Source organism: Carassius gibelio, chromosome A9, assembly GCF_023724105.1.
Source record: "Carassius gibelio isolate Cgi1373 ecotype wild population from Czech Republic chromosome A9, carGib1.2-hapl.c, whole genome shotgun sequence".
Taxonomy (NCBI): Eukaryota; Metazoa; Chordata; class Actinopteri; order Cypriniformes; family Cyprinidae; genus Carassius; species Carassius gibelio.
Window position 1 is genome coordinate 7,607,353 of NC_068379.1, and position 26,735 is coordinate 7,634,087.

The 26,735-nt window shown below is 36.4% G+C and overlaps 2 protein-coding genes across 2 annotated transcripts; both read right to left on the reverse strand.

Annotated features, from left to right (window-relative positions):
* Positions 1–3,139: 3,139 nt before the first annotated feature.
* Positions 3,140–23,551, reverse strand: LOC128019578 (homeobox protein Hox-D3a-like). The gene is made up of 4 exons (XM_052605645.1): positions 23,223–23,551; positions 7,871–7,936; positions 5,001–5,542; positions 3,140–4,812 (listed from the first exon to the last, which is right to left on the reverse strand). The coding sequence occupies exons 3-4, from the start codon at positions 5,440–5,442 to the stop codon at positions 4,064–4,066; spliced, it is 1,191 nt and encodes a 396-aa protein (XP_052461605.1). The 5' UTR covers positions 5,443–5,542; positions 7,871–7,936; positions 23,223–23,551; the 3' UTR covers positions 3,140–4,063.
* Positions 13,656–17,594, reverse strand: LOC128019582 (homeobox protein Hox-D4a-like). The gene is made up of 2 exons (XM_052605650.1): positions 16,170–17,594; positions 13,656–15,755 (listed from the first exon to the last, which is right to left on the reverse strand). Exons 1-2 carry the CDS (start codon positions 16,636–16,638, stop codon positions 15,454–15,456), a joined length of 771 nt encoding a protein of 256 aa, XP_052461610.1. The 5' UTR covers positions 16,639–17,594; the 3' UTR covers positions 13,656–15,453.
* Positions 23,552–26,735: the final 3,184 nt, after the last annotated feature.

Genomic DNA, 26,735 nt, shown 5'->3' on the forward strand with positions numbered 1-26,735 from the left:
TCAGGAACTGCCACCCTAACAAGCATACGATTTTTGATCTCATTGCCTGACCTTACATTTCTCCAGAGTTATTGTAGCAATGCTCGTTGAAACGTGTATAGCCTACAGATTTCCGTTCAGAATGTAAGCTACTCACTACATTTGAACCATGCTCGGGAACTTGTGAGCTTACACCCAAGCGTTTCCATCATAATGCACTTCAAAAGAACCTTGAAGCATGTCCGGGGTTAATCGGGTGTTGACATGATGATCTAGAATGGTTCTCGTCAGTCTCTCTCGGGTTCCTCCGGGGTAAGACGAGGGCGCAATTCTTCCTGTGATCCTGCTGCACTTGGACGTGAAAGTCATAAAGTTTCCGCCAGGTTAACAGTTGAGGAACGAGGTCATCATGTCTCTTAAAGCGCCACTTTAAACGGTGAATGGTGGCTCGCGTTGCTTGTCTTCTTACTGTACTTTCCTGCTCAACATGTAAATATTGCAACACGGAGGGGGAGGGGCCTCGCTTGCTCTGACCAATCGAGAGCGACCCATGTGTCGGCTGGCCTGTGGGCTCGAGTAGCCCTCATCTTTGTTTCTCAGAGAGCTTCAACGCATAATAATAACTGGATCTGATTTATTTTATGAAACCTCATGAAAGCCCAAGCTATTTTTGCTTTGCTCGCGAACTGAAATTATTTTGCAGGATTGTCAGGGGTTCCATTGTCAAATTAACAGGCCATTAACAGTATATGGCACATTATTCAGCTGAAACGCACGAATTACTCTCCACACAGGGGTTAATGCCATTTTTTTCCTACATCTTAGATAATGTAAATTAATATAGCCTAAAAGGCTATTTGAAATAAATTTGTTTCTGGCTTGCATTAGGCTATATTGTGTGCTTTGTTAGAGAATCAGAGATAGTAAGAATGATATAAAATATAGATTCTAAATGCTTCTCTCGTCATTATAGCGTGGGATGAACTGCGGTTTTTGTCCCATGAGCTGAAGATAGACGCAGCGCATCTGGCTTCTCCCCTCGGAAGACTCGAACTGCTGTCGAGGAAGATTGTGCACAATCAGTGATTGATGACCTCAAGCTACCAAATACCCATGACAACTGCAGCGCTCAAACTAAGGCTTGCACTGTTATCGAGCTCTTTTATTGGAATGGCTTACATTTGTTTAAATATATGGGCGACGTAACAGTGAAATGGTTAAAGCTCATAGTCTACCATGAGCAACCAGCACTGTCCAGCTTGCTCAGAACAGAAACTTGAGAAATTTCAGACAGAATCCACAAGACAAATGTACGATTAAATCCCGATTTTCACATATGCAAACGATAGCTGGTGTGGAACTCCCTTGACTGCTAGTTAAATCTAATAGGACTATTTTGGGTTGATTGTTATTGTGATGAGACAGGATGACCTAAATTTATTGTGGATCTCTTTTAAAATATATATTTATAAACCTGGAATATTCGATGAATTGGGCTTCCTATAATTTTTTCGGAATTTATCGGAAAAACAATGTCGTGTCCTGAACTTTAAAAAAATTTTTTTCAAATTGTTATTATTTATTTATTTATTTATTTTTTATCAGGTTGTATCTGTTATGAATTATTAGCTATTCCTTACTTCTGAAACTAAAAGATTCGTGTAACTATAGGGCTCATTTTTTTTGTTAGCCTAACTTATGTTTTTGTCAAATAGGTCTAATTTATTTCCTGAGCGGCAATGCAATTAAACCCTACCAGAATTTATCTTTGATGCAAATGTAAATACAAATGTTGAAATACAATTGAAACCTACATTTATTAATAAAATGATGATGATCAAAGATTTTATAATTTCACTTACAGCGCAACGAGTAAACCATAATAAAAATGTAAGAAATTAACTTATTTTACAAAACAGCATAGCCACAGGAAACAAATAATCTGTTAACTTTGATAACGAGGCCTTTATTTTGTCTTTGTGCACCAATCATAAGGAACTTAGGATCCTCCCCCTCGATGTATTTCTTATCTATTAAATATACCGATATTTTATTCACAGTATTTGCTCTCAGTGGTTGAGCCCTTTGGCATTATGTCTTTCTAGCTTCGAATTCTCTCTCATCCATGCCATGATTGCAACCAGAGTGTGTTGTCACAGTCGCTCTCTCTCTCTCTCTCTCTCTCTCTCTCTCTCTCTCTCTCTCTCTCTCTCTCTCTCTCTCGCTCTCTCTCTCTCAGGACAAAGTTTGGCCTCTTGCAATTTGAAATGTGTTTCCACAGTTGAGAAAGCAAAAAGCTTTGTTCATAAGGAGCTGGAATCAGTAGCGAGACTGAAAGCGAGGAGTTTTTGATTAATGAGCTTTGAAATGCCTCGCTAGGGGAAGCCGGGAAAGAGCCTATTCTGTTAGAGACGGCTTGCCAGTGCTTACAAAGGCAGTGACGCTTTAGGCTATTCATTACCACATTATAAGGTGCATTTAAAATACATAGACCTATATGTATTAATGCTTGCGCAATGGTGCAGGTTAATGTTATATCAAACTGTTTATAAGACTAAACACTTGCTCTGGGCCTTATGATGTGTCACAGTTTCTTCTGAGCATCAAGTCTAAAAAAACATTAAAAATATTAGCAATAGGCTACTATAATCTTGAGATGTAGGCTACATCAACTGGGCACACCAACGAGAAAACCCAATAACTTTATCTAGATTTGCACACTGCACCAGTTTCACTTAGAAGTAGCCTACCTTAACCAGCGAGAAATTTGAAAACTATATTTGTGAAATCTAAATTTCCTAAATCATAATAAACTCACCGATAATCGGATTCACATAATGGTTATGCAGTTCTATCAAGTTTGAAATTACCACATTTTAAATATTTGCAATGGTGTGGTTGGCTTTTGTGTTTTGGGAACAGCCGTGATACGGGTGCGCGCACATTCACGCGCATCTGGATGGGGGTGAGAGAGAAGGTGTCTCCTTTGTTTACTATCCTTATGTTTCCAAAATGGCGTCTCCGCCTTATGAATTGGCCAAATCCAAGTTTGAAATCCATTCATATCCACACACAATATGAACATTTTAAAATTTAAATTATCCTAAATATGTAAATGAAAATACATTAATATCGATGTAGCATTTGCAACATCATTTGTTTATCTTGCACTTTATTTACAAAACGTTTAACACAATAAAATATAACATTTCCGTATAGTAACCATTTCATCATTTTATGCATGGAGAGTGCAACTTACAAAATAACATTTATAATGAACGTGACGATGAGTCATTATAGATGCTGGTGTTTTTAAGCAACATGATTTTAACCACAGTCGGAGATTGCCAAATTTCCAATTACTACGTGTAATAATAAAAAATTACAATTTCGAGATTCTTGTTAATTCTTCATTTAATAACATTTTATTACTGAAAGAAGAAATAAATACACCAGTCCTACATTATCACCTTGTTTGCACCAGTTCAACGAAATGTCAACGGCTTCTGCTTCTGCAAAATAAATTCTACAATTGTCATATAAATAATATACATGAGAATATAAATAATGTGCATTAAAAACGATAAATAATAAATATAATACTCAGTCAAGATAAATGTTTGTCGTACCGTCTTGGAGGAAAATAATAAATAATGGTATAATGGATAACATATGAAGAACCCATGAGGAACTGACAGCTTAACAAAGACGCAAGGCTATTTTTTTTCTTTTCTTTTTTTTTTCTACAAATCCCATCTCTAAAAAGACGGATGCCTATACTGTCAAGTCTACAGAACTTACCTTCAAGTAACAGTACTTTATGGAAATTGCCTTCATTTTGCCAATACAGTCCTTCTGAGAACTAAACAACTGACAACAAACAACCATGTGTATCTTCCACAGTCATGAGAAATGGACCACAGCTATTATTAAAAATAATTACAATCATAGCAGTAATAGTAATATCAATCATAATAATACAGGATAATACGTTATGTTTCTCTCGGAGTGTAATTTTATAAATTAGTTTAACTAGTGAGGTAATAAAAACGCGAGGTTTCGCTTAAGCACACTGATGGGATCCTTACAGATGCGTGAGTTTGGGTGCATCCTGCAGCCTTCCCTGAGACGCGTGGTGAGAGCTGAGGTCTGTGTATGTGGGGTGGGGGTCACACGGTCCGTGGTGGTGGTTACCCGGGATCTGAGCCGCACAGCTGTAGTCCACACTAGCGGATGAGGGATGGGGAAGATGACCGAGGTTGAACATTGGGCCCGACGCTGGCATTGAATCAACGAAGTTTCCCCCGACGTAAACAGGGCTACTTTGTAAATTGGCATTCGCAAAGCCCCCGTTCCCCTGCATGCTGTGGTGCTCGTACTCTGCTCCCGGGTATCTTTTCTGTTGCGGTAGGCAGCCGCCCAGTGGCGCCGTGTAGGCTGCCAAGCCGTACATGTTCTGTTGCGGTTTGGCGAAGGACGGAGGAGATGGCGCGTCGTAGCTTAGGCCGTTTACGTTTGGAAGCTGACCAGAATATCCAATGTGATTCGAGCCACTTAACGGCGGGCTTCTGTCCGGAGAGTGTCCTAAGGGAGAGTGCATTATGCCTTTAGATTTCTGATCTTTTTTGTACTTCATCCTCCTGTTCTGAAACCAGATCTTTATTTGGCGCTCGGTGAGGTTGAGCAGATTAGCCATCTCCACTCTTCTGGGCCGACACAGGTAGCGATTAAAATGAAACTCCTTCTCCAGTTCAACCAGCTGGGCGCTGGTGTAGGCAGTGCGCACTCGTTTCGAGGCAGGGCCGGGTGGACTCTTGTCGTCGCAGGTTTCTCCTGAACACAGAGAGCAGAGCAGTGGATTAATTGTTATACAGCCTATTACATCACTTAAAGGCCAAAGAGAGACGGACTACTGTAAACAAACCAAACTAGGTCGCAATCGTATTTCTCGAGGTCTTAAGAGAAAGCCATTCTATCCTGCCCCACACACTTAAACACACATACACACACACAGCCCATACCTGCAGCTGGGCAGTTGGAGCTTTTCTGCTTTGCGTTTTGGCGGGATTCTTTCATCCAAGGGAAGATTTGCTTGGCTATGACTGGGGTGGCAGTACTGGAGCCAGTGGTGCTGGGAGATTTCTTTTTTTGTGTGGAGCTGCTGTTAGGGCTGGGTGAGCTGGCTGCTAAAGGAGCGGCCTGCTGCTGCTCACTGATACTCTCTGGTTGGCTGTTGCCCTGGCTGGCACTCGGTCGCATACAGCTGCCACTGATGTCTCCATTTTTATGTGCTGGTGGCCGGACTGATGTAGTTTGAATAGGACAGCTTGGATTTGAATAGTTGTTCTCTATGCTGGAGGATGAGAAACCCTGGTGTGTAGGACCGTATGTATAGGAGTCAGATTTGGTGTATGAATATCCTCCGAAAAGTCCAGCATTTTCATAATACGTGGCTTTCTGCATTGCGAAGGTTCAAACTAAGAGAGTCTGCGAACCCCTGTCCGATTGCATGGACTTGTCAATCACGTGATTGGAGCCTCCCACAGATTTGCTGTCCTTTGACCTGTTAAGAAAGAAAATGAATCAGTTGTAGCAAATATTTTAGGATTAAACATGTTCTGTGACACTCATTTACAGAACTATATATTCTCTATCTAAACATATCCCACTGCAAATGAAAACAGCCCATGGCATTTTCAATATTTAAATATATGATGTAAATAAATATATCCTAGCTCTATAGTTTCTGGTGTCAACCTTATGCCCTTTCTTCTCTCAGCTCTCTGGATTTCATTACTGTTATTTTACCTGTTGTTGTTTTTTAATGCATTTCATGCTAAAGATGGCAAGACAAAGTTATGTAGTGAAAACTAATTGTATTCGTTGAATGTTGCTCCCTTATTGAACCATTCAACATTAGTTTTTTTTGTCATCTTGTTTTAGTATATATAGAAGTCTCCTGACTCTTTCCAAATCAGGATGGGATACGGGCAACTTGTAAAAGTTTTCACCAATATTTATAATGTTTTTTTTTTTATTATTATTATATTTTTTTCCAATTTACCATATCTAAACAGTAACAGATCCTATGTTGTGAACAGCCATCTTTCACCTATATTAAGGCTTTCTCTTAGCCGTTTTCTTCTCAGCCAACCCCCTTCAGCTTTTCACTTTCAGAACTTAAGGCCTGAATGCATCAAGGCGGTTAAAGTTTAACTTTAGTAAACCCTATTGAGTGAGACTACAGGGCAGCAGAAGGAGAATCAGCGTTTCTCTTCAAACAATATGCCATTCTTTTCCGACTCTTTGCTCAGTAGGCCTACAAGATTTTTTTGTATGTCATTCAAGCAGTACCCAAAAAAATCCATATGAAATTATTGAGTGAAATATATAGCTAATATAACGTACACATACGAACCACACACACACACACACATATATTATATATATATACTAAATGTGTGTGTCTATATGAACGTGTATAAATCTCCTTGTTCTAACAACTAAAAAGCTAGATCATCCGTTGTTTGTCTATAACCTGGAATTGTTCATCTTTTATGTATGAGATTACATGAAGATTCGGCGTCAGTTCAAAGTTGGATCGGTTCACATTAATGAAATACATCAAGTGAAGTTTAATATAGGCTACTAACGCTCCACGCTGCTTTTTCTTGCATTTGTTTGAAGCATTGTATGAAAATGCATATTTTTTCATGAAAATAAATAAAAATACGAGGTATAAATTATAGAGACGAATTCACCAAACACCTCTTGTCTATTTTGTCCTTTCTAATGTCGCACCTCATACATATAAATACTGTATAATCTTTATTAGTGTATTCGGTAGCCTTTTGAACACTCTGTAATCCAAGGATTCACTTGACTCCTAAATTCCCAGTTCCCATTTGATCTGTATCATAATGGCATGGTGGGTTTGGAGTAAGGCTTGTTTCCCACCAAAGGCCGAAGGTGGATCACCCAAGTAGCCTATGCGAATAAGATAGCGATTGTTGGTAGTAAAGTCAAACTGAGATCCCAATGTGCAATACTTCTTTCTTTCTTTTTTTTTACTATTGTTGTCGTCTTCTTCCTAGTCTTATTCTAAAGATAGCTTTCACCCAAGTGACTGTAGCTCGTGCTCAATACAGTAGTTATTAGACGGCCTGAAGCTCTGCACGATACATATCAATGAATGCACCTGTCATTGTAAAGCTCGACAAAATTTATGACTGGCCATACTACAGGCGTAAATGCTTCACAGAGGGTGAGAAGAAAGGCACTCCTCAAGACTTGGTACCGTCAGAGGGGTAAAACTCTAAGCGTAGGAGGATGGATGGGGGCAAGAATGTCCCGCTGAAGCCAGAGCCTGCAGCCCGCCAGTATAAATCCGGCTACTGCACTAATTCACACACTTTGTCTTGAACCTTCTTTAACTACATGCAATGGAACACACCTTTTCCCACAAGCGCGGATAGCTTTGGATTTTAGAAAAGGATATACTCTAAATTAAGAAGAAAGTGCGGATGGGAATATTTATTTCTGTTTTTGCATGTTTATTTGTTTGATTTATTACATATGCCTACGACATAATGCTTCTGCATGTTATATTTTGCCTTAAGTGTAAATGTTTATTTTTTGTACACATTGTGTCGTGTACTTCATTGGCAAAAGCAAGTAAATAATTGTTCATGTTTATTTATTTATTTGTATAAGATCGGAGGATCAAAATAATTTTGTATTTATACAAAAAACATGTATTCATTTTCCTGGCCTGTAAGTTATTATGGGCTGTGTTGTAAGCTATGAAGTACGAGTCACAGGACAATAGCGCGCCATAAAGCTGCTCTTGTTCAATTTCAGTGCAAACTAAAATATTTCAAGCATCTCTTACCGCAGTCTGTGTTTTTCTCTCCTCTGTTTCTCCTCAAGCGGTCTTCATAATTTAGACGGCGACGACCTGAAGAATAAAACATAGATATTTCTTTATTTGACCTCAGTTGTTGATCGGATTTTCTTCCAGCATCTTGTTTTATTTAGGATTCTGTGAGTACATGGTCAACGTTTTCGATTGCAAAATGACGGAATTCACATTCTGGATGTGCATTCACTGCCCATCAGCGTTAACAGTTCTAAGAACCAAAAATTTTAACATTTTTACATGATGGCCGATTTTTTAATGAACGAATTATCTCGACCCTAGAAGAGTGGACTGGTTTTAGGAGCAGTATCTGAAAGAGGGGGGGAAACTGACATAAGCGATTTTACACAAAGAGATGCTGGCCAAAATATTTAGCACTCATAAGCCTTTTGGGTGACCTTTGGCTTCCTCTCCAATAACTCACTGATTAATGAACAAGGGACGGAAGGGACTCAAGTCACAATGCAATCCACACCACACAACTTTTTCACCGGTGATTTTAAAACCAAGAGAGCCTGAAGACGAGATTTGAATCCTCATCCTTCCAGACAGATGACCTGTTCAGTTCCACTCTGAAAACCTTTCGAAAACATCAGACGAGGACAACACATTTGAAAAAAAAAAACCTATGGGATTAATAATAGTGGTTATATCATTAGGCTTTTATTATTATTGTTTGCTGACGGACCGCAACCTTGGCAAAACTACCATGTACGTAGCTTGTATTTTAAACGTGTGTGTCATGTTCAAAGTCTTAATGGGATAAATGTAGCGACCAGTTCAGCCGAACATGGTCTGCCTTTATTAGGCAACAGTGTTTTCGCCCACGCACTCCCACGGTAAGTTTGGTAGGCTACTCATAATAGAACAATGGGCTGTAAAGAATAATGGACTCTGGATATATATACATATATATCTGTTTCTGATTTGCATGCTTAAGTCGGTCTTTTTTTTTTAGGAAAATTAAGTTTTTGTATGGCTATCACTTTCTATGTTGGAAATAATGTGTACAAATACCGCATATTCGTCTCAAAATCGAAGACAAATGCGTTTGGGTTTGAGCCTCGATTTATTTACCAGATACTGCACAATGCAGGAAAACTTAATTGCAGAACTAAATGTTTTGTAAAATATGTAGGAATATGTATAAATTATAAAAAAAAAAATGCATGACCAAAAACATGTTCTTTTTATTATTTAAATATATATATATATATATATATATATATATATATATATATATATATATATATATATATATATATATATATATATATATATATATATATATAATCCAGTAAACAGAGCTCAAATGCAAAACGGGTTTAAGATATCAACTGTAAAAAATAATCATAAAAATCTTTACGGGAATAGTTCATAAATCATATAAGGTCTAATCTAAGATTTCAAACATCTAGATTGGCATGACATAGTATGCTCTTGCTTCTTGTGCAAAATACATAAATAATAAAATACTTCATATCTGAATTTATTCTTATTAAATTGACTATTTTATTGCACACGAAATATGGTTTCATAATTTGAATTCTTTTGATGTTTTTTTTAGTGCTTCAATCCCAACAATTTGGACAATCGAGATCAGAGAGACTGAAATGATTTGAGTTTATGGAAACGTGTATGTTTAAAAGAATAGCATACGCTAGCCCACATATGTCATGTCTAACATCGCTTTGACTATAACACAAATTAAAGTGATTAACGATCTCACAATGTATGGAACAGATGTTTTATACTCTGCATCGCAAACTCTACCTAGACTCTAACTCTAAAGCTACCAGAATATATAAAATAAAAAAGCTCAAATAAACTCAAAAATTATATGAATGAATCACTTTACAGTCTAATCCATGTAAAATAGTCAAGGTTGCGCAAATCTGTAAACTAGTCTCAGTTTTTTTTCTTCAAATCGTACTTGGTTAGTTGGAAGGCGACGACATTAATAAAGATCAGCTTTGAATGGAATAAATCATTTTTTTTCACACAGGCCTAATGTAAACCCACGCTTAAAGGTTACGTTTTGCTATGCAATTGCTTACCTGTGATGTCAGTTTATTATAGCCGTGCTTCTTAGTCTCAATATCTCTCAGTTTGGCTGCTCGGATATATCCTTCACCCTTTGTCTATAGACAGTACTGTCTTAAAACTGATCTCGCGCTTTCCCAGGCATTTCCATATACCAATGCAGACAGTATTCCCGAAAGAATGGGACCCACTCACTCAGCTACCAATAAAAAGCCAAGAAGTTCTTCTTATTCCAAAACGAAATACCACTTGCAATCAACTTCCCATTTGAAAAAGAAGTGAACGTTTTACAGATGCAAGCTCGCCGAATGAGTCGACATTACTATTTCAGAAACCTTATCATGACAAATAAAGGCGCTCCCTTAAAATACAAGCATATTTGTTCACGTGATCCGGATCGCAGATTGTCCTGATTGAGACTCCAACCAGCCTCACCTCACAAATACATTTAGAAAGCAAGAGCACTAACATTCCCTCCAGCCTCGCATCATTGTACAGTAATTTTGCACCAGAACTCGCTCCTTTCTCCCACTGTATCAGAGTTTATCATTAGGACAAAAGCTACATGGCTATTTATTATGGCTTTGAAACCCAGGCGTAATAATAATAAAAACGTTCAAATGAAGCACAAAAAACATATTATTGTTAGCACTATGCGGTCTTTATTTGAAAGACAAATATTAACATAATCTGTGAAATATTTTATTTGATTTACTTCACACCCAAATGTCTAACAAAATGTTTGTACTTGTTTGTTTTTTTTTTTTTTACTTTTTTTTAATTTCATCTTTTTTTATTAGTAGTATTTTTTAATTTAACGCAGTTTAATATAGGCCTGCGAAACAGAGCATGATCGAAAGCAACAAAATTGTGGATATTTTAGTTTTATTTAAGATTATCCGATATATAGTTATTGCTTTTTCTCACTGTTTTGAACATCAATCCATTTATTATAAGATGCAAGAAACCACTGAAATATTGTTTGACTATTATGGTTTAGGCATTGACAGCAATGTATGACCTCTTCAACCAAACAGATTCATCAAAATCATCCCAAATTTTATATCGTTCTTCTCAAAAAACAAGAGTGTGTATGAATCCATATGTGAGCATGAAATGTAAAAGTGGGTACTTTCAGTGTCACTAGTTTTTTACTAGTTTGTGCATTAAAATATATCCTATGAGTTACAATTATTCTGAATTAAAATTATGTTACCATTAACGTTTTAGCCAAAAGACAATTCGAGAGGTTAAATGCAAGATGATAACGTTATATGCAATCTGGATCAGAATGCTTGCTCTATGGTTGTGCTGGTAAGATGGAGATGAAACGGTTGGGAACGCGGCCGAGCGCAGGCTTGTCCTGAGGAGAGGATGCGAGTCTTCTCCCCTTGCAGCATATGTTCACGGGCTAATAAAAGTGAAAGATTTACAGTCCACGCCCGGCCCCCAACAGCCTCTCACCCTTTCAGGAATTACTGAGCATGATTTACAACGATGCAGATCACCGTCAACCCTTTCCAACAGTTCGAGACACTTTATGGATGGATCCACGATCATAACCCTCCATTACTAAACGAGTGGGTATTCCGGAGCTTTTGACATCAATGAAATGTATTGTTTTTGAATCGATACCATTGTTGTTGTTTTTTTTTTTTTGTTGTTGTTGTTGTTGTTTTTTGGTTTCTTATGCTGTTTTGTTAGTGCTTCCACAATTGTTGTAAATGATCTTACATCCAGTTATTCAGGCAATACTTGCATCAATAACCATGTGATGATTTTCCAGCCAGAACTCTACAGTGAATTTTAGCCTGTGTTCTTTTTATCTAACCAGAAACATACGTCTCCACAAATAGTCGCCACTAATCGGGAAAGAACAGCATCTCTTGACGGATTATAAATCACAAAGAGGCCTTCGTTAGAGTCCTGGAGGCTAAGCAATAAACACATCGAACTGGACTTCACATCTTTCATACACAAATGCATCAATAAAACATAATATTGCATGAGAAAATAATTACCGTAAAGTTTGCCTTTAATACTTAAAAAAAGTAGTATTACTTAACAGTTTAATTTTTTTTATTGATAAAGGTATAGATTGGGAAAGCTTCATGCTGAAGCTATTTAAGCAAAAAAATCACAATGAGCCTGAAGTTGTTTCAGTCTGTCCACGAAGACCGAATCAAAGGACGCTATTCATCAAAATCCTGACAGATATGTTTATCCGCTGTCTCAGTGCAAATATTAATCTTAAATGTTTACCTACCGATGCTCCATTGGCTGAAAAGCTGTATGAGTGTCCAGGTTGCGGTGGGGTGAGATACAGGACCGTTTGGATAATATTTTCTTGGATCTCTTCAGTTTTCAAGTCTGATAGAGTCCTCGCGATTAATGACGACGCCGTGTTTCTAGGGGACGTGCTGCATTAATTATTTAGACAATCACGTGGTCAAACAAAAAAAAAAAAAAGATATAGGCTAGACCGGAACCATATAACGAATTCTATCTTGGGATGTCGACAGCGCAGTTTGATTTATCTTAACGGGTTGTCTCGACGGGCGAAGACATTTTCAATGAACAGCTGGAAATCAAAAATGGCCGTTTGAGAAGCATTGTGAGAGCGGCGGTATATCGGTGCAGTGTCATTACAAATGGGACTGCGTATGGCTCTCATTTATTGCGTTCAGACATCCAGGGCAATACTCAGAATGCCTTACTGGAGGCAAAGAGATGGAGATTTTCACTATGCACAAGGCTTATTGAACAAAAATAGAGATTTGGAATAGACGCATACATTCAAGATCTCTGTATGACAACAACGGTATACAATTGACCATGCATATGCAATATATAAATCTAATTCTCAGTAATGTAACTGATGAAAAACGGTATCAGAGAACTACTCCACATGCATGTTTGTAAGGTAGATGTTTGTAGATGTTTCGCTTGAAATAAACTTTACACATGGTTCTCCCTGGAGGTGTGTATTGCAGTTCTTATAATCTCTCTCTCTCTCTCTCTCTCTCTCTCTCTTCTCTCTCTCTCTCTCTCTCTCTGATTCAAGTGGCTTTTATTGACAGAAAAAGTCTTTACATTGCAAATGCATTGGTAACATTAAATCACACACACACACAGTATATTTACACACATCACAAAGAAAGCTGTTAAAATTCGTATTAGTAGTAGTAGTATTAGTAGCACATTGTCTCTCACACAAAAGTGTTCTTATGGACATGGCATAGACATCTATTGTTTTAATTTACAGCTAGTTATAAAAACTTTAACCTAAACCCAACAGAAAATGTTGAGCATTTGTAGAGTTTTAAAAAAGCTCTACTATATGAATAAGCTTGCTGTTTTTACAAATGAGGACGCCTACAAAAGGGGGTTTTGAGAGAATTTGTCTTGTTAACTTCACTTCTGGGTACATTTCCCCCCCCAAAAATGGTTCAGTAGGTACACACACATACACCAAGCACAAACATTTTCAGTGCTGATGGACAACGATTTTTGGCACACTGAGAACCTGAAAACCTGTTTTGATAAATGTAGAAAATTTAGTTTAATATTTAAATAAAATTGCTATTTAGTCGTAACCTTAATAATGATTGCGCATATACTCTTTGAGGGCTCGTAATACTTTTTATAAGTATATATATATATATATATATATATATATATATATATATATATATATATATATAATACACGGATATCATGCTTTGACATTGACATTATATTTTGCTTGATGAAGAAAAACACATGGGTGGTTTATTTACGTACAGCGTAACCGTGATTTTAAACTGCAGGACTCGGGCAGACACTGATAAAGTGCAAATTCATAAAAGTTGAATGACGTAGCAAATAATCACTGTGTAAGCAAGCAAATATTATTTTTTTTTCTTAAAAAAAAAACAAACAAAAAAAACGGCACTTCTTCTCCACCAGCACACATTATTGGAGCATCTGTGTGCAAAACGCGTCTGAGAGAACCGGCTGAAGGTCCATCAGGTCAGGAGTGTAGAGGTCAGTGCTCGCGGCTCTAGAAGCGTCAAATACAACAGAATCTGTCCTCTGGATGAACCTGCCCGCGAGGCTTTTGTTGAACTTCTGTAAAAATACCTTTTCATGCTCTCAACGTGAAGGCTTCTCTGTGAAGACTCCTTCGCAATGCATGTACGCCTCGAGTTTTTGTTCCAGGAGACAAAGGCACCACAATGATAGCAGAGCGTCTAAGTTTAATCACTGTTGGAAAACCATTTCAAAATCAACACCAATCGCTTTTCAAAAATAACATAATGTGCATGAAAGTGCTTGATAAAACGTGTTTTCTTTTTCTAATAGTTTATATATTCAACACAATATGACGCAGTTTGAGTGAAACCTCTCTGCATAATATTTATTTAATAACTGCAAAATATGCCTGTAAAAAATATGTACAATATACAGAAATATATACATATTTATATTTAAGAACTCAAAAACTCAAAACTGAATTTGATCATTATTGAACGGATAATTACGTTCACGTAGAACATAAAGCTTTTAACATTACATTTTAATAAATAGAAGGTTCAAACATCTTGAGGGATAAACGTGTATAAAAAATGCAAAATAAAAAGCTGCTTTTCAAGAATTTCAGGTAACATATGGAAGAAAGAAATACTGGTTCTGCAATTGTAGCTAGATTGTTAACAAAGATGACGGGCGAGATTTATAGTGGAGTATAAGGCATGGAATATTCGTGTCAAAAGGAGACATTTTTCTCGATTAAATAGGCAATTTTTAAAATCTAGTAAACCATTAATGAGGCGCGCACAATAAACGAGGTTCAGAAGGAAACTTCTATAGCTTTTCAGTCTAGAAAATAAATAATTTCCCAGGCAATTTTTTCCCCCTTATTATTAACAAATTTTATTTTGTTTTGTTACTTGCACCCAGTCGACTTAAGTAAAAAAAAAAAAAAAAAAAAAAAAAAAAAAAATAGACATTCGTAATTTACTATATGCTGGACATTACTGAAGTTCTCTTTAATTTTTAAGTTAAGATAAATTGACTCGCCACAGGCGTAAAACGCGTAAAAAAATACATAAAATAAAATAAAATAAAAATAACTGTAGATGTACACAGATTAAAAAAAAAAAAAAAAAGTGTGAATAGTAGCCTACCACTAAAACGAACCATGCTCTGAAACAAATGTGGGAAGTTTGTGTGGAATAGCGTGAGCTTTCTAACGTTTTACTGCACCTCGTAGTGGCACTTGAACCATTATTCGACGCCTCATACTCTTTTTGCCTTTAGTTACAAAGAATTACAATATCGGAAATATTGAAATTTGAGTTTTTAACCTATTGCAGCTTTTATGCTGCATTTAGTCATGGTGTGTGCTCCTGGATATCAGTTTTTGGCACTTGTACCCAACATGTCAGGATTTGCTACCATGCAATGTCAAAGAAGCATTGTCTATTACATACAGTTCATCTGTACATCTGGAGGGAGGGAGAGATATCCACTTATAAAGTTGTGAGCTCTGTCTGGTTGTCCTTCTGAGCGTGTTGTGCATGCTGATTTCCAGCTGACGCCGATCTTCCTTTCGTGTTAGGGAGTTTGTGATCCTTTTTCCATTTCATTCTTCTGTTCTGAAACCAGATTTTGATCTGTCGCTCAGAAAGACATAGGGTATGCGCGATCTCAATGCGACGCCGTCTTGTTAGATATCTGTTAAAATGAAACTCCTTTTCTAGTTCGAGAGCTTGCTGTCTTGTGTAGGCTGTCCGAGAACGTTTGAGTTCCGGTCCCGTGTAATCCGGGTTCACTGAGAGAGACAAAAACACAGTTATGTAAAAATAAAAATAAATTGTTTATATATGAAACCAACTATTAAAATTAAAGAACCATTCGCTTCCTTACGTTTGAACTTACCCACTTGCTTAAATTTGATCCAACAGATATCCTGTACTGGTATAATTTCAGTTTCTGTGAATTTATCTCAGAGTTTATCACTGCTAAATTATTCAGTTCAATGCTATGGGCCAAGTGGACTCTCAGTTCTACAGTGGTGTCCAACAGAGCTAGCGGCCTATTTCCTAAGCAATAAAAATTTATGGCTGGTGTAATTGGCGGCCCCTTCAGAGGAACCCATAAATATTTCACTGCATGGTTTTAACTGAGAACAAAACAGCAGAATAGGTCTGGCCTACAAGCAGATAGCAAAGAGAGTGAATCTTACCCGTAGTAACGTGCACTTTCTTCATCCATGGATAAACTACAGCAGGCTGCTTGGCTGGTATCCCGTTCTGGCTCTTTGTGTTTTGTTGTGGTCCACAAGTCCTCGGTCCGGATATCTGGACCGCAGGACACTGCTCTGTCTGTGCGGGGTAAGGGCTCGGGTGGCCGGCTGGATCCTGCACATGACCCCGAGGCTGCACCGACGAGCCCTGGACAGTGTTACAGCTGTAAGGCTGCTCAGAGTAGTTTGACCGTGAATAGATCCCGGGATGCTGGAAACCAGTGTCCCGCGACGGACTGTAGTAGCCTGGGCTCTGTTCAGGTATATAGCTGTTCTGAGAATATTCCTCACAAGGAGGAAATTTGGGATCCACATACTTGGAGTTCACCATGTACGAACTCATGGCCATTAATTTCTGAAGGTAGGAAATACTAATTTTTCTCGAGTTGTCTTTTTTTCCTCCCTCCATAAAGCCCTCCTACTTGCTGTCAACTGAATAAAGTTAGGCTACCACGTGACCAGCTCGGCCAATCCAGGCGGAGGGACTCCATCAACCGAGAAGAAGCTGTGCACACCTAGTAGCTGATTTCACAAACTTCACATTATCTCTCAATTAGGACAGTAACGATATCATATAAAACTGAATTGATTAAATACCCGGTCTGTGTAAAAAATAAATAAATGAAATAAAGTGTGTTTTGTGTATTGAGACCCAGTTGGCAATGCCCATCATCACATGGGAGGATCCCTGCTAACTACACATTTCGTGATATCATAAAACATGTATGTGCATCACAAATGTGTGGCCCAAATATGTCAATTAATATTCAACCAAGCTAAATCAAACCCAATCCAGGAATTTTAACTGGTACAAACAAAACAAGACAAAAGATAAAAAACGGCCCAAGGCACCAAAAGAGTCACATAAAGCCAGCAGACAATTGATGGAGACCGTCTTTGTCATGTAGAGGTCACGCAGAAGTTACTGGAGTCTCATCGTTCCAGCGCTTCTCATCCTTTCAGCTCTCTGTATAGAGCGCCCTGCTTCGCCATCAATGCGCCGTGCCAATCAATAATCAAACCCCACATACAACAGAAGAGCCACTTGGGAGTTCATAAGGTAAGACAAGGGAGCAGTGGATGTGCATACTTGGTTTCCATCTATACAACATTCATATATATTAATAGATTTAATATGAATTATTGCTCTCTGTCCTGTTTTAGCCATGCATTGAGAGTTGAACTCTATATAAAAGGTTAATAAATATGTTGACTTATTTTAGTGAAAACAGCAATACACAACACAGTTGATCAAAGCATTTCGTGACAGTTCAAGTAACAGAATCATATAATCATATTATGCAATTAAGTAATTATATGCGTATCATTTCATATTCTCCATTGTACGCAAGTGGTTTTATTCGAAGTTCTTGCGTCGACCATATACTCCCCTAGAATCGAATCTGTGACTCTCATTGTTTTCCACACAAATTCGGTTCTACAGGGTATATATAGACGACGACATGGATTCGCCCAACTGACAAAACACCATCGAAAAATAAAAATAAAAAATTGTAATATACAATTAATCCGTTATCATAAACGTTTTGACTCAAAGATTCAAGTTTTTCATTAAGCATAATTCATTTCCAAGATTAGAATCAAGTTAGATAATACATATTTTTAAAGGGGGAAAACATATTTAAATAGAGGCCCGCAGCTCAATTTCAATTTGTTTGATAAAATGTGATTAATCTCATTAATAAAAATCTTTCATTCGATATACAACACAACATATTATATCCACCCAGGTACAGGATTGAAGAATTGGTGCTAAATTCTGCTCACTCTGAGATGCTATCATTTGATCAGGTTGCCTTAAATCCGTGTGCTGTTTGGATACATGAAGAAGCATATAAAGGAAGGCTAAAGGTCGGAGGTCAAGCCGAATCATTTACAACACACATCACAAAGTTTCATTATTTTTGCAAGGCGACAGCGGGAGCGGAAAAGCAGAAAAGTTCAGGGATAATACACGACCTTCCTCTGATAAGCAGCTCCTCTGGCCCTTAGCTCCCGGTCACCAGAGCAATACTCCAAAACCATGGATATATTCAAAAGTTAGGATCAAGAACCCTCAACATTTAAACAATATTAAGGCCTATCGATTTTTTTCATGACATCTAAATTTGGTTAACGGTGATGTTCAATTTATTTTTCTATATAGGGGTTTGCCATTCTTTTCTTAATAAATAAATAAATAAAACATCAACACACACACACACACACACACATATGACATATAAAACACAAACCTTATATAGTTCCGTTCAAATACATAGCGTGTTTAATTTGACAAGCTGTATCTGAACTGTGTTGTGTTTCAGTAAGTGATTGTAGCTTTTTGGAACAAAGAAAGGCACACGATATAAATGAGCTAACAATACTTTCGAAATTATCAAGGCCATTCATTATTGAAATTACATTTTTAAAATGATTAGTTCATTCATTTTGTATGTTTTGGTATTTACAAAGCATAGCCAGGCATAAAATGCCCGTATTTAATTCTTTCTTTCTTTTTATCCAGCGTGACCCGTGTTTCACCTTGCTTTGTGACTTGCTCAGCTGGGTCAAAGCCGAGTTACAGATGAAGAAAACAATGAGACGGTCACCAATTGTCATGACCTCTGATTTTAAATTAAAATATCTGCTTTTGCATTTATTTTTATTTTATTTTTTTAGTTAATAATTTACATGCACATATGGGTTTCTGTGATATGAACCGTTTTTATTATTTCACCACCACTCCGTAAATTAAACGTTTTTATGCAGAACAGTCGATTGAAAGGGTTATTTTTATTTCTCAAAAATGTATGATTTAATACTTTATATATATATAATTTTAACTTGAAAGAGAATTACCAACGGTTTTGCTATTAAAGAATGAAATATCTGATTTTCTTCAAACGTTTACAGCAAAATATCTGGATTGTGATTTGCCTTGTCTTTTATTGTAGAGATATATTTAAATGATTGAGGTTTGACTTTAGATTTAATTTAACTTTCAAATTATTTAACAGAAATAGTATGACTGGATAAAACAATAACAATTTGTTTTCCTTTATAACGTACGTAGAATTTGATATATTTTTGCTGCTTTTAATTCAGACAATTTAATTCAGGCTTTAATGAACATTAATTTTGTTCTTTTGTATTTTGTCTTTTTTTTCCTTCTGATAAATCTAAACAGCCACTTTTAAATGGATAATAATTAGTAGTACAAAGTATGGTTCAAGGCCAGAATAAGCGTTTCTTTTGCTTGGGGGCGCTAGAGAGCTGGTCAATAAACCCCAGAAAACCTGCTTATTACAAAGTTCAGTATTATACCTAGAATGATTGTGTATCGACTAACTGATGTTTTCGTTTGTACAAATTTATTTCTAAAAATAAACGGTAGACTGCACTAATTTCAGACGAAGCGCGCTACACAACAGGTGTGAATGAGTAACAATAATCTGCAGGTTAAATGCAAAAGCATTAAAATACTTTCGTCGTATTTATAAATATGTGGTAACCAAAAGAAAACTTGCAAGATATGTTTATTTGACACTTGAAATCACGCAAAACAATTATTAAAAAATAATATTAATAATGAGAAAGTAAAAGTATTTTTTTTGCGCTTCGTTGTATCAAAAATGTCCATTTTGACATAGCCTATATAATACTACTAATAACAACAACAAAGATAATAATAGATTTCATATATACGAACTAAACTGTGAAAAGCGAAGGAAGCAATCTTTCATTACGTGGCGCCACAAACTGCACCAAAACCGGACTAGCCTACTGCATAACATTTACGTCACCTAGATTACAACCTTTTTTTTCTCCATAGTTATCCAACCACTCAAAAGTGTGCACAGCAACACAAGAGGAGTACTCAGAAACAAATCAGCGCTGGTTTCGAGGCTGACTATATGAAACCACAGTAAACATTATGGCACAATTCAAGCACGCACAAGTTCAGTGACGCACTGAGGACACGCTTACCTCCAGAAGCAGGAGTCTCATGTAAAGAGTATCGATACATTTGTATATCCATGATCAAAATAAGCGAGGAGCCTCTTTCCTCTGCAGCGATACTGGGATCTTTCCTAAACCGTCTGAACGACCTTTCTGATATACAATGTGAATTATATTTTGGCTTGTCAACTCCCAGGCCATAAAACAAAGTTTAATGGTATCACGTGCTTCCCCACAGCCATTCATGACAGCGCGCGGGTGCCATAAATAATCCTGAAAGTTGCACTTATTCAATAATGGCGATTACTCTGATCTCAGGAGGAAATAAAGACACGGGGTTCAATTTGCATTCCCTGCACTCAAAGAAAAGAAAAGAAGAAAAAAAAAACTACATTGTCGAAAACCAGAGATTATTTATTTTATCCTATAGCAGACAAATGCACGCTATATATTTTGGCAAATATTTATACAGTAGTTCTTATCCAAGTAGTATATAATTCGGTGTAGTATTTCTTAACCAATGCGTTGCTCAAGTCTGTATGTTATTTGGCCACAGTTCACTCTAGGATAAATGAGGTGTTTTTGAAATCTGAAGAGTGAACTAATGGGATTATTATTATTATTATTATTATTATTATTATTATTATTATTATTATTATTATTATTATTATTATTTTCTGACTGTAAACTAAAGGTAGTGTAAAGGCAGTGTAAAATAGTGTAAAAAAAATAGTGTAAAATACATTAAAAACACTCGAAATACATCCCCGGTGAGAGAAAGTAGACATAAATAAATAAATAAATAAATAAATAAATAAATAAATAAATGAATGAATGAATGAATGAATGAATGAATGAATGAATGAATGAATGAATGAAAATGAATGAATGAATGAACGAACTCAAAATTAGCGCCATGGCGAGTTGTTGATTTATGTAAAATGGCCATTGGGAAAGTTTCTGTACACTGCGTTTTAATATAGCAGTAAGCTTTACTGGTGAGATACATTTTGTCATCTCTGAGTGTCCCTTTTTATATTCCACCAGATTCATATAAAGTTAACTGATTAGTCAGTAGATAATTCAAACATGTCACAGATTATAAAAACGTACACAGACCCTGAAAGTATTGTTTTATTCTAAGTATTAGCATTTTTTATCAGTTAGTAAGAGAACTGTGTGACTGTTGTGTCACAAGACTGCGACAACCAATCACAGTTACAGGAAATGACCTCGAGGACAAAGATGCAGATAGCGGGCAAACAAGTCCCAGAGTGTTAGACAACAGCGCCGCCTGCCGACCAAAGCACACACTGCCTGTACGTGCCAAACTGTCCTCGTTATTTTTATTATTAACTTGCATAGCGGCTCATACAGAAACTACAAGAAGTGCTTACATAACTATTTTACATATAGGCTATACTATGAAAATATCAGATCATTCACTCCAAAATAATTATTTCAACTCAACTTTGGGTCAAATTTGAACTAACCCAACTATTGGGTTAAAAATTTGACCCATTGGTTGGGTTAGTCCATACCCCAGCATTTTTTAGAGTGATGTGTCAATACCAAATACAGGCCAAGGTATAGCCTACATAATGCACTTTATTTTATTTTATTTTTAATATTTAATATATCTGATAAATATCAGATTTTTGAAAAGGCAACACTTTTAATGATGTGCTTATAAAAGATAAATTAACTAAAATGCACATTGCATGATTATCAACCGGGGAAAGTCATTTTAAAGTGTTGCAGGATAATTCTAGAAATAATTCTGGTTTAATATTAAAATAAACTCTTAACTGGTATTTCAAGTTTGTATTGCAGTTTAAAAAAAAAAAAAACTGCGATGAAACGCGTTCTAAAGTAATTTATTGAATGTTTGTGTGACTGGGTATTGGTTTGGAGGCTGCTCTCGCTTCTTCTGCCGCATTGCAGTGAGGTTGTAAATACCTCTGCAGCGGCCTGTCAGCTGACTGTGAAATACTGTCTTTGTTCCGCAGACCCGGTCTCCCTTCCCTAAAAACTGCGCCATTCTCACCATTAAGGGAGGCATACATTAAAACACACAACAACTGCACCTCCACAGTTCTACAGACTTTCAAAATCTCTGTTTTTCCTCCTTATTGATAAACGCTGTAATTCGGTATTTTCATGCACTGATCAAAGCTAGACAGAAGAATAACGTCTGAATATAAATGAGTAACTGGTGTGGATAATTGTTTACACACATACACGCATGTATGTATGTATGTATGTATGTATGTGTGTATGTATGTATGTATGTATGTATGTATATAAATATATATATATATATATATATATATATATATATATATATATATATATATATATATATATATACATATATATATACATATATATATACATATATATATATATATATAATTTAATTATTATTTAATTGCTTTAAACATTAAAATAAAATACAAGAAAGGTTTGAATCGGTCATAAAAGTAACTGACGAACAGTTATCATTTGGAAATTTAAATAAATTTGTATTTTTAATTTTACAATTTTTGAAGATTTGCTTCTTTTTTATTTGAACGATGACAGTCCTACCACGACAACTGTTATAATACTGACATCAGTTGTGAATGAAAAATGTATTCAGAAAGGTTGATGTTCTTTATATTCAAAGCTGTGAGTCAAATCAAACATTTCATTCAAATAGGTACCATTAAGAGCGAGTAAAGTTAGGCCAACATTAAAAAAGCACATTACTCTGAAATATGATAAGCCGTTTTAAATGAACACCCTTATAGGTTTTAGTAGAATCCAAAAGGATGCATTGTCTCGACTCAAAATGCACTATTTAATGTATCTTTTAACTACCAAAACAGTGAATACCCTGCTGGTTTGATTTGATCAGCCTGCCTATGCTGCTGTCACAATCTGAAAATATTTTCGCAAACCAAAAACCAGCTGGTCCTGTAGCTCCTGACTGCTATTACGATAGCATATATTGTCCAGCATGTTCAATTTAATGAAATGTAAACTTACCAAACAAAGCCCTGTAATCCATGTTTTGCCTCCCGTGCTGCTGGTGAATATTATGAAGCTTGTTTCACATCAGTCGTCCAGAAGCCTAATGTATTCTGATTAGAAATGCAACCCTTGTAACACCCGAAGCATCTGACAACATACATACGTAATCGGTAATGCACGTTACCAAAGCCTTGAATTCGTCTTCTCGATCTCTTAGACAGATAGCAGGAGAAAAAAACAAACATATTTAAATATATGAGCACATTTTGTATTTTTGATTCGAAGCCTTTAGTCACAGAATGTAGTGGAAAAATCGCTTGGGAAATCAGGAAAAGGGGTCATGAAGACGTTTGCGTCTTGCACATGACCAGTGGCATCCAATGGCAGACGAAATAGGCTCATAAAAAGATCTATTACAAAGCTGTAAATTGTCTCTAACAAAAAGGAATCTGGGCTGCCGCAAAGCCTCTCGTTTTTTTGTGCATAATGGCTGAGCCAGCTGCACTTCCTCAGCAAAGAAAATACAGTCACATACATCTGCCTAGAGAGAGTGTGTTTGTGTGTGTGTGTGTGTGTGTGTGTGTGTGAGAGAGAGAGAGAGAGATAAAGAGAGAGAGAGAGTGAGAGAGATGTGCAGAGAGAGAAATTGTAAAGACGCTAAAATATCGTTAATTTGTGTTGTTTTGTAAGAATAAAATATATACAATAATTAAATTAGTTTGAGTTTAATTTAGGCCTACCTAGAAATGTACATTATTTTAGCTATAAAAACATATTAGCCTAGCAAAGTAAGCACCGACGATCAATATTTTTTATTTTTTTTAATAACTAGGTCTACTTAAATCTACCTCAATGCTCCAATGACTAATATTAGATACTATGCTATGAATTAGGGAGGAATTTTGTAGCAAGTGTATGAAATGTTTTTTTTTTTTTTTTTTTTTTTTTTTTTAAATGGGAAATGGACTGCATTTATATAGCGCTTTCAACAGACCACATGGCCATCCAAAGCGCTTTACAACTGAATAATAATTGATAAAATACTTGATCATTAAATTATATATTGTATTAAAGGCAAAAGAAAAACACAGTTCTGAATATGGCTCTGATAATGTGTTTTGATCAACGGAGCATCGATTCATTCATACATCTATTAGAAATTTAGAAGTGAGAGAATATGAGGAAATAACAATTTGTCGGCGATTAAAATGTAAACACATTTGTCCATGTTTCTGTTTGTGTATCTGTTTGAATACTCCTTTTATTATTATTAATTTCTGCTTGTGTTTCAGAAGGACTTCTGAAAGTTCTGAGGCTGGAGATGTCAGAAGAGCTGTAGACGCCAGATTAACATCATGGTTTTGCATACAAAAATCGCAATTTTATTTATTCAAACACGAATAATATATAGGCTTATGAAAATAATATATAGGCTATTTATTTATTTATTTATTATTATTCGTGTCTATTTTGCTCATGTAAAATCAAATAACACTGAGTTTTTACTATGGCCTAAATGAGTTATTATTTAAGCTGCAGGTTTTTCTTTCTTTTTTGTTTTTCTTTATTCCTTTTTTTACGCGGGGTCATTTATTGCGTACATCACTTGTAAAAAAAAAAAAAAATGTTTGAGTACATGAGTGCTTCTGAATATTCCAAATTAAAACTTAAATAAATAAATGAAACAAAACCAATTTTTTTTTAAAAAAATCATATTTTCTAAGGACAGACATATATCTTACAGAAATATATAATTGAATTCAGGTTAGTGCCGAATAACAGTGGGAATGTATGTAGAGGTGATGGTGGTGGGGTGGGGGGTCTTGAAAGGGAACTCCTTTATAATCAAAGGGAAGCTATAGCTACGGTAATCTGAAAACAGATTGTACGGCCGACAACCTTGAAGTCTCATCCAAGGGAACATCTGAGACGGAGGCGCGCGCTGATTTAGGCCCGCTGGTTCCGAGCCAGGGACGATTTACAGGCTCGGTGGTGCAGGGACCGGGTCTCTGGCAGCGTCGTACAGACCCCCTGTCTTTGAAAGTTATCGTGTGCGTAAAATTTAGAGCGGTCACAGTGACACGTAATTCCACCGGGATTCGACTGATAACTGGCGCTCTGTGTCGCAGATTTCCCAACTGCATCAGAGCTGGCCGTCGCAATACTCCATCACATGCCTTCCGTTCAGCATTTGTGGAAATGTTGATCCGCAGGAGAAAAAATACCTCGTCCAGTGTGTTATGTGAAGGGTCGACAAAGTGAGAACTCATTGGTGATGTCAGATCTTTACAAATGCCAGTGGGATCAGATATGATTTAGAGAGCTGATGTTATTTGGTGAACAGGCCCACAGCCAAATTCTGCAGTCAGGGAGCTACAGCATGCCTCAGAACAGGGTTGCTTTTAGTTATAGATCACATGACAGACAGGGAGGGAGAGGAGGCAAAGGAAATTTATATTAAGTGTGTGTTTTGCTCTCTTCCATCTATGTTTGGAGTCAGCGAAATGCTATGCTTTATCGATGTGTAGGCCTACTGCTTTCATTACATTTGCATGTATTAATTTACTATTACTGCTACTACTACTACTACTACTACTAATAATAATAAGAATAATAGTTATTAGAAACTGTTGTTTTGCTGAAACATTGTATTACCAGCATTAGGCATATTTAGAAAAAGTGTAACATTTCAGATGTAACAACAAATTTATAAATATTTAAAACTAGATTTAGTTTTTAGTTGATTTGGTTTTTCATTGTGCATTATTGCTTAAAACAAATAGAACAAACTGCTTTGTTACATTTATACATCTTGCTGTATGCTGTTTTGAGTGAAGCCTTCATTTTTACAGTTCATAAATGACTGTTCTCCTGATGATTCCGTTTATATTGCGCTGTTAGTCGAAAGGATAGAAACATTATGTAAAGTAAAGTGAAATAAACTGTAGCAACCTCACTTAGTAGTCTACCTTATAAACGTCTTAGCCTCATTTTTATGGGTCATTATTAATATAATAAGCAAATCCACATTTCATAGAGAGCCCGGAACCTCCATATCATAATAATATAATCCATTCTATCCACAACGCTCAAAATACATTTATCTGTTTGGCCATAACTAACCCACACAGTGCTCCTTATACTGAGATAACCATGCTCACTGGCCAAATTATTTTGTTCTTGTCTTTTCTCAACCCATATTATAATTCAAAACAGCCCCTGCAACTACGTGTGCACGTTAACCATGGGAGACCTGAACTCATATGTTTGTCCAGAAATATTAACTTTCTGAAAGCAAATTCGAATTTAACCTATTTTCCAGTACCCTGTTTTGATATCTGATTATCTCCTGTAAGTGAGTGTGTACAGCCACGGACGGCCCTTTATTTTCACAGAACATATATGCCCTCTAGTGGCAATAATGTGCACACCTGTTTAATCTCGCATTCTTTGACATTGCTGGATGCACACATTTCTTTTTCAGAAGAAATGAATAGGTGATGCAACGAATGCATGGATGATATTAGT

Coding starts and splice junctions, on each gene's coding strand:
- LOC128019582 (XM_052605650.1), bottom strand. CDS start 16,638: ATGGAGGGAGGAAAAAAAGACAACTCGAGAAAAATTAGTATTTCCTAC. Junction 15,756..16,169: donor GAAAGTGCACGTTACTACGG/GTAAGATTCACT, acceptor TGTCTCTCTCAG/TGAACCCGGATTACACGGGA.
- LOC128019578 (XM_052605645.1), bottom strand. CDS start 5,442: ATGCAGAAAGCCACGTATTATGAAAATGCTGGACTTTTCGGAGGATAT. Junction 4,813..5,000: donor CTCCAACTGCCCAGCTGCAG/GTATGGGCTGTG, acceptor CTCTGTGTTCAG/GAGAAACCTGCGACGACAAG.